General features: G+C 23.2%; 4 protein-coding genes across 4 annotated transcripts in view; 2 read left to right on the forward strand and 2 right to left on the reverse strand.

The window, feature by feature from the left end:
- srfA (uncharacterized protein) lies at positions 1-2,102 on the forward strand. The gene is made up of 2 exons (XM_003288679.1): positions 1-18; positions 358-2,102. The coding sequence occupies exon 2, from the start codon at positions 898-900 to the stop codon at positions 1,927-1,929; it is 1,032 nt and encodes a 343-aa protein (XP_003288727.1). The 5' UTR covers positions 1-18; positions 358-897; the 3' UTR covers positions 1,930-2,102.
- Positions 2,103-2,556: 454 nt separating this feature from the next.
- DICPUDRAFT_79510 (uncharacterized protein) lies at positions 2,557-3,914 on the forward strand (the record flags this gene model as incomplete). The annotated part of the gene is made up of 5 exons (XM_003288680.1): positions 2,557-2,643; positions 2,703-2,782; positions 2,857-3,253; positions 3,325-3,561; positions 3,633-3,914. 5 exons carry the CDS (start codon positions 2,557-2,559, stop codon positions 3,912-3,914), a joined length of 1,083 nt encoding a protein of 360 aa, XP_003288728.1.
- Positions 3,915-4,041: 127 nt separating this feature from the next.
- DICPUDRAFT_92151 (uncharacterized protein) lies at positions 4,042-5,347 on the reverse strand. Its single transcript, XM_003288691.1, has 2 exons — positions 5,128-5,347; positions 4,042-5,047 (listed from the first exon to the last, which is right to left on the reverse strand). The coding sequence occupies exons 1-2, from the start codon at positions 5,219-5,221 to the stop codon at positions 4,203-4,205; spliced, it is 939 nt and encodes a 312-aa protein (XP_003288739.1). The 5' UTR covers positions 5,222-5,347; the 3' UTR covers positions 4,042-4,202.
- A 1,930-nt stretch (positions 5,348-7,277) lies between these two features.
- DICPUDRAFT_79512 (uncharacterized protein) overlaps positions 7,278-8,207 on the reverse strand; it is a gene marked incomplete at both ends in the record, with an annotated part of 1,898 nt that continues 968 nt past the window's right edge. Inside the window, 3 exons of the mRNA XM_003288692.1 lie at positions 7,278-7,524; positions 7,599-7,829; positions 7,908-8,170. Coding sequence (XP_003288740.1) covers positions 7,278-7,524; positions 7,599-7,829; positions 7,908-8,170 — 741 coding nt within the window. The remainder of the gene's footprint in view (positions 7,525-7,598; positions 7,830-7,907; positions 8,171-8,207) is intronic.

Genomic DNA, 8,207 nt, shown 5'->3' on the forward strand with positions numbered 1-8,207 from the left:
TTCCACAATCAATATATTGTAAATTAAAATTATTTTTTTTAGATTTTACTATTTTTTTTTTTTACCTTTTTTATACAGAGGGGTAAAAAAAATTAAAATAATTAACAATTTTTCTTTATTATTTTTAAAAATTTCTCGTTTTTTTTATTGTTATACAAATATTGATCATCAATTATATAGTATATACAAAATAACAAAAGCTTTAAATTAATTTTTTTTTTTAATTTTTTTTTTTATTCAATTTTTGTGTTATTGTTATTTTTTTTACTATATTTAATAAAAATAATTTAATTTCATTTTTATATACGTATAAACTAACCAAATTAATTTATTTTTTTATCTATTTAATTATTATAGTTCTAAAGTAGTTTAATATAAAGCAACAATAATCATCACACAAGCTCCAAATTTATTTATATAAATACTTTTTTAAATACTCTTTAATCAGTTAACACATCACCAACCAAAACAATCGAAATTAGGGTATTAATTGTATAATTCATCACTATAACTTTTTCATCGTCACCTTTTTGTTTTTTCTCTTTTATAATAATAATAATAATACAATATTCCTAATCTAAATCATCTTTTTATTAATATTATATCTAGAAAAATTTATTTATTTTATATTAAAAAACCTTGTATATTATATAATCAAATTTTAAAAAAAAACTTACTATTTAAATAATAATTTTTTCATACCAATTTATTTATTTATTTCATAATAACAAAAACAATAATAATAATATTATAATAATAAAAATCATAATAATAAGCTATAACGAAATAAAATTAATATTTAATAATAATTTTATTTAATAATCATCAATCAACCAAATTTTATTATAGTAACAATAATATTTTATAAAAACAAAATAAATAATTTTTTAAACAATTATGAGCATTTCACAAGTTTCAAATATTAACACAAACGGTTTAGTTGGATATAGTCTCGGAAACCCATCATCACCAACATCAACCTCATCCTCATTAACTCCAACTAGCACAAGTGAAGAAATGATCAAAAAAGAAGACAACACAAGTGAACCATCATCACCAAATACTGAAATCTCTGGTAAAAAAGCCGGAAGAAGAAAGATTAAAATTGAATTTATCGATGATAAAAGTAGAAGACATATTACATTCTCCAAAAGAAAAGCCGGTATAATGAAAAAAGCTTATGAGCTATCAACCCTTACAGGTACTCAAGTTTTATTATTAGTCGCCTCTGAAACTGGCCATGTATATACCTTTGCAACCACTAAATTACAACCATTAATTACTAGACCAGAAGGTAAAAATCTTATTCAATCATGTCTTAATACTCCAGATAATCCAACATCCCCATCAATTACAAATAATAATAATAATAACAATAACAATAACAATAACAACAATAATAATAATAACAATAATAATAACAATAATAATATTAATAGTAATCCTATTTCACATTTACAACAACAACAAGTACCACAACAACAACAACACCAACAACAACACCAACAACAAGTACCACAACAAGTTCACCAACACCAACAACTTCAACAATTACAACAATTACAACAACACTCACCTCAACAAGTAAATTCAAGATATAACGATCAATTTTTAGCTCCAAACGGTGCCAATAGTTATGCAGATAATATTTATGAAATCCAAGATAAAGATATTGATAGAAGACTTCTTGGAAAAGATATAAACAAAGGTACCTCAACTCCACCACAACAATATTTACCACAAAATATTAATGGTTTGGATATGAACTCCATGAACTATAACACCAATTATAATCCAATGGGCTATTATCAAACACCAATTCAAGCTAGATATTTACAAAGCAATAGTGCTTCGTCCTCACCTGCTTCCCCTAATCAGTTTAATAATTATTCCCACTCATTACCAATTAATAATTTCCCAAACTGTTAAAATATAATAATATAATAATAATATATAAAATTAAAAATATAAAAACAAATAGTATAAAAAAAAAAAAAGCGCAAAGGGTTTCGAATTTAATCATCTATTTATTAATTTATATATTAACCAAAAACCCAAATCTTAAAAATAAGAAATAAAAACTAAATATGTATATATTTTTTAAAAAAATTTTTTTATCTTTTATAATATTTTTTTTGCCACGTTGCACAAAAAATAAATTTTTTAAACTTAAAATTTTTTACTTGCAATTAAGCAACTTAAAAATTTTATAGGTTAATTTTTTTTTTTAATCAAGAGGTTTTTTTCCGTTGTGATTTCCACAATTTAAAAAATATTTTTTTATTTATTTTTAAGTTTTTTCAAATTACATCAACATGACTTAATTTAAACTGCTTCAAAAAAATATTTTTTTTGCCCAACAGTGGCATATTTATTTGAATTTATTTTTTTTTTTTTTTTTTTTTTTTTTTTTTCAAATTTTTAAATTTTTAAATATCTTTTTTTTTTAAGTTTTTGAAAAAACACAAATTTTATTTTTATATTTTTTGTTTTTGTTAAAAAGAAAATAAAAAAAAAACATTCTTTTATTATTCAAAAACAAATAAACAAATAACAATGGGAAAATTAGAAATTCATTCACAAGCTGGAGCAGCAACCTTCAATGGTTTTGAAGAATCATTTCCAAGAGAGCTAACTGGTATAGTAAGTTTTAATTTTAAACCCTCATTTACTTCTTCATTTATTAATATAATATTTTATAGGTCCCAGTAAAAGAATTTGTTACAGCACTTGAAATTTTAAACAATAATGGTATCCGTACTTATGTTACATATATTTGGGGGTAAATTATAAAACACTACTATTATAGTTTATTCAACAAATTAACCTTTTATACTAATATTATTATTATTTTAGTGTTATGGCATATGCATTTGTCGGCTTATTACCTGTAATAATTGTTGGTATTGTCGAAATCTTTAGATGGGCTAGCTTCAAAAAGAAACTATGTAAAGATTTAGATAAATGTTTAGAAAATATCAATAGAGTTCTTTCAAATAGACAAGTTGTAATTAGTTACAAAATGGATTTTAGTGCCAATGTAGTTATGACTGTTAAATACCCAGATGTTCCTACCTCAGTACCTAATCAAACCGTTGCTCTTGAGGGTGGTCTAGGTAATGCTATTTTAGTATCACCATTCGCTGATTCAATGCTCATTGAAGACCCAAGAATATTAGTCTCTGAGACCAAACCAATCGATAAAAATTTTAAAAATGTTCTTTTAGAACAAAACCCTTTAACTTTTAGAAGTGTAAATATATATTATTTTTTTATATTAAAAAAACTATATCTAATTTTTTTTTTTATTTTTATAAAATTTAGGCAGGTTTCAAAGGTTGGAAAAAAATTTATGATAACAAACTCTACAATTATATCTCATATCAAGAATTTAATGCAATGATTGATGATATTAATAATACCTGTATTAAACCATTCAATCAAACATCATATAAATTTTTCTGGATTTCAATTTTCCTCTGCATTGCTTTAGTTGGTGTAATTCTCATCTTCCCAGCAATGCTTTGGTTCTATTCTGATATGCAAAAACATTCTTCAAGAGTAATTATTTATTATTATAATTAATTTAAATTATAAATAGCTAATAATTTTATTAACAAATTTAAAAATAGTTATATAAAGACATTGATGAAGTAATTAAAAAATATAATTCAATTTACAATCAACGTGGTTTATCTATTGCCTACCATACTCCAAACAAAATGGGTATTTTAGTTTCATTAAACTTTAATATTCCTACTGATGTTGGGCCAAGCTCCAATTTTAACCCAGTTCAAAGATTCAGGTGGACTTTTATTAGCCCCAACTATTCCAGGAGGGGTTTTACCTTATTACAGTGCTATGGGTTCCCCCCAAAAAATTGTAGCCCCCCCAGTTCCCCCCCAATCCTTTAGGGTATAAAAAAAAAAAAAAAAAAAAAAAAAAATTTTGACCAGTAGGATCTACTATTTAAATAAATATAAATTTAAATAAATCTTTATAAAAAAAAAAAAAAAATAATGGTTTTGTTGATATTTTTTTATAAATTATAATAATTTATTTATTTTAAATTAATATTAATTACTAAACTATTATAATAGTTTTTACAATACAAAAAATGGAATATTTTAAAAAAAAAAAAAAAAAAAATGGATAATCTTGAAGCAATATTATTTCTAAAACTAACCCAACATTAAACTAGTTTAATTCTTTTTTTTGTCCAATTTCTCGTTGTTATTAATATTACTATTATCTATATTGTTATTATTATCCATAGCACCATCATTATTATCTAATATTAAAGTCAAGTTATGTTGCTTTACATTACTACTGAGAGATAATAAAGATGGTTCAGAAAAGATTTGATCGAAACCATAATCTTTTATACCATTAGAGATAATATAAATTGTTTTATTAATCTCTGTCAATAATTTGGTGAAATTCTTTTCGGTCATTGATTTACCAGGGTTAAAGTCAAATATGAAAGGGTCTTGAATGTAAATACAGGCTGGAGCGACTAACAGTTCTTTTTGGCAATTTTTCAATTCCACCATGTGACCTTTATTAATACAAATAGCATATCTTTTAAAATCGAATGTTGAATAGAAGCATAAGAAATCATAAAAGAGTTCACCAACGGTTAAAGTGTTTTTAGTAACAAAACCTAAAGCTTTTGGATCTTGATGAAATGCAACGACTGAATTCTCTACGGTTCTCTTTGGGAGTGATTCTGTGTTTTTATGAAGACATGGTAAAACCGGTGGAGTGCATGTTTGAAGATAAAAGATTACTAAATTTGCATACGAATATGATGACAACGATTCATCTGCAGCGTCATTTATTTCCTTAGCTTTTGCCCATGCTTTGATTAACATATACAATACTTGAAATCTTGGGTCAATTGATGAGTAACTTTTTATTAATTTTGAATTTTCGATTGCTAATAGATTGTTTAAACATAAATCAATATTGATGTTGTACTCTGGATCAAATAATTTAATTAAAGGTATTCTAGTATGACTAAGTGTTATAATATTTTCGTAATTATCTAATAATAATAATAATGATTGAATAATAAATTAGTAAATCTGAATAGATTATTTATTATATGCTAAATAAAATACCTACTTTTTCTTAAAATTGATGATACAATGAACAAAAACTTTTTGTTTGGTTTATCATTTACCAAACAAATATCAATATCGCTTTGCTTTAGTGCCATGTCATTCAAAGACGAACCAAATAGATGAGCTCTAACATGTAATGATGATTTTAATACAAAACAAAGTTTTTCAAAGGCTTTAAAACGGTTTTGATTTGTACATTTGTTTTCGTTGAAGAACTTTGCTAAACTATCATTAAAGTAAGCCAGGTCTGGGATTTTATTACTTTCCAATAAAGGTTTGCTTTTGTTGGATTGGATTAAACCTACTGAATACTGCTTAATAGATTGGCTAAATGATTGATAAACTTTTTTAATTTCCTCTACTTCTTTTTGAACTTTTTCCTTTTGTAATTCTATTTCGTCAGCTTTGTTAGTTTTCTTCATTTTATGAATTTTAGTTGTCATTTTCTTTAAATTTCTCTCCATTGTTTTAATAACATGAATTTTATCTTCTAATTCTTTTCTAACATAAATTTCATTTTCTTTTAATTTATAAATACTACTATTGATTGTTTTTAAATTTTCAAATTTTTTGATTAATTCTTCAGGGTTTATACTAATATAGCTGTTCTTTGTTGTAGTGGTTGTGGTTGTAGTTGTAGTGGTAGTGGTTTTGGTTAATATTGTTTTATTTACTGAATCCATTGAATCTGTTGATTCTACCAGTTGTTGACCTTTTTTCTTTTTATTTTTTTTCTTTACTTTATTATTATCCTGTTCATTTTTAACATCCTCTTGACCATCTTCATTTTCATTTTCAACTTCAACTTCAGTTTCGACTTTCTTAATTTTCTTTTCTTTTTTCTTTTTTTTAATTTTTTTATTTAAATCTTGTATAGTTGTTGCTAAGGGTTCTGAAGCTATTGATGAAGTTTCGCTAGTGGCACTATTTGAAGTTTCTATTGGTCTTTCGCTAATAACAATTTCATTTGATAATCCAATTTGAGAAACTATTACATTTGATGCAGTTGGTAATATATCTAACTTTTCAATATCTTTTTTCTTTTTCTTTTTATTATTATTATCATTATTACTATTATTACTATTGCTATTGTTATTGTTATTGTTATTATTGGTATTCATATTATTATCATTATTTTCTTTCATTAAATTGTCAAAATTACTAATAATTTTATTTAAACCATTTCTTAAATCTTCAATATTATTATTATTTATTTTTTTATTTTTTTTATTTTCTAAATTATTATTTTCTAAAACAGTGTTATTTTTATCATCTAATTTATTATTATTATTCATATTATTATTATTATTATTATTATTATTATTATTATTATTATTATTATTATTATTATTATTATTATTACTATTACTATTACTATTACTATTACTATTACTATTACTATTACTATTACTATTACTATTACCATTACTATTATTTTCTTTATTTTTATCTTTATCGTTGTTATCTTTAATTTTATTTTTTAAAATCCCGATATCAATTGCAGATGTTGAAACCAATGATAATATATCTAAAACTAATTTTTTAGTTTGTTCTATATCTTGATTTTCAGTTGAAATGGCTATATTATGTGCCAATAGCGCCATGTCCATTAAAAAATGGTCATATTTTTGAAATGCATCTTCAAATATGTTTTCTTTATTGATTTTAACTTTTAAACTAAGTGAACTTTCAATCTCTGGACTGTACTCTACCCGCTTATATTTTTCTGCAAAGCCTCTTCTTTCACTGACTTCTAATAATCTTTTATAATCCGACAATTGTATTGGTAATTTTAATTTTTTTTCTTTTGCCATGTGCTGTTATTATTATTTATTTTTTTATACTATTACTATTACAAATATATAACAAATAAAATTATAAATAAAATATTTTTATTTTAAAATTAATTTATAAATAAAAAAAAAAAAAAAATGAATAATGGACGGAGAGTTAGTTACCCAATTTTTTAAAAAAAATTAAAAAAAAAAGAAAAAAAAAAAAAAAAAATTAAAAAAATAAAAAAAAAATTAAAAAAGGGAAATGTTTTAGATATCTCGTATTGGATTTTATTTCTTGTTTATTTTTTATAATAATTTTGTTTTTTTGATTATTAATTATCCATTGATTGTTATAATTGATTAGTATTGACTATTAATCTTGATACCAATTTAAAAATAATAAACCCAATGAACAAATAATTAAAAATAGTAATACCATAACCCTAAAATCAAAACTTTTCTTTGTCGCTTCATAAATTTTGTTATTACCTCTTGATATATAATTTGTAGCGTCCACATTTGTACTATAAATGTTTTCAATAACTTCTTTGTGAATTAAAATATGTGGTGTTATTTCATCAAATAATTGCGATAACTCTTCGACTTGACGATTAATAACCCTAAATGATTGGAAATGAAAAAAAGAATTAGTTTTGATTCAAATTTTAACAATATGTGAAATATTATATCGTACTCTATTTGATCCGATAATGTTTCTAACTCTGCTTTTAATTCTACATTTTGTTTTTCATAAATTAATAACTCTTCTTCATCAAACTCTGTATCATCATCATTATCATATAGCTTTGATTTTATTTTCTCGACTTCGTCTTCTTCATAATCGTAATCGTCTTTTTTTTTAAATGTTGATGATGGTGTTGGTGCTACACTTGAACTTAAATTGAGAATTGCTTTACTACTTAATCTAAATTAGTAATATTGGTAAAAGTTAGTTTTATTATATATGCAGTTTTCTTTTATTTTTTTTTGAATTTATAAATACCTTTCATTTTCTTTTAATTTATAATCTATTCTAAAATTTCGAAGTTTTGTAAATATACTTGAAACATTACTAAGATATATTTTTAATTGCTCGACTATATTTAAATAAAATACAACTCTTGGTCCAAATTTTTTCAATGCTTCGTTGGTCGTTAATTTTTTTGAAGAATCTAACTCTGGATCTTCTCTGATGGATTCAATGATTGATATTGATGATACTGATCCATCGTAAAATTTGTTTTTACCTCCAACCGATACATAATGCTTTTGAATTAAATCCTCTAATAATGTAATACCATGT

This window comes from Dictyostelium purpureum (assembly GCF_000190715.1).
Source record: "Dictyostelium purpureum unplaced genomic scaffold DICPUscaffold_145, whole genome shotgun sequence".
Taxonomy (NCBI): Eukaryota; Evosea; class Eumycetozoa; order Dictyosteliales; family Dictyosteliaceae; genus Dictyostelium; species Dictyostelium purpureum.

What these genes read in the sequence shown, in the direction of transcription:
- srfA (XM_003288679.1), top strand. Translation starts at nt 898, where the DNA reads ATGAGCATTTCACAAGTTTCAAATATTAACACAAACGGTTTAGTTGGA.
- DICPUDRAFT_92151 (XM_003288691.1), bottom strand. Translation starts at nt 5,221, where the DNA reads ATGGCACTAAAGCAAAGCGATATTGATATTTGTTTGGTAAATGATAAA. An exon ending in ATCATCAATTTTAAGAAAAA is followed by an intron (nt 5,048 to 5,127) that starts GTAGGTATTTTA and finishes TATTATTATTAG; the next exon opens with ATAATTACGAAAATATTATA.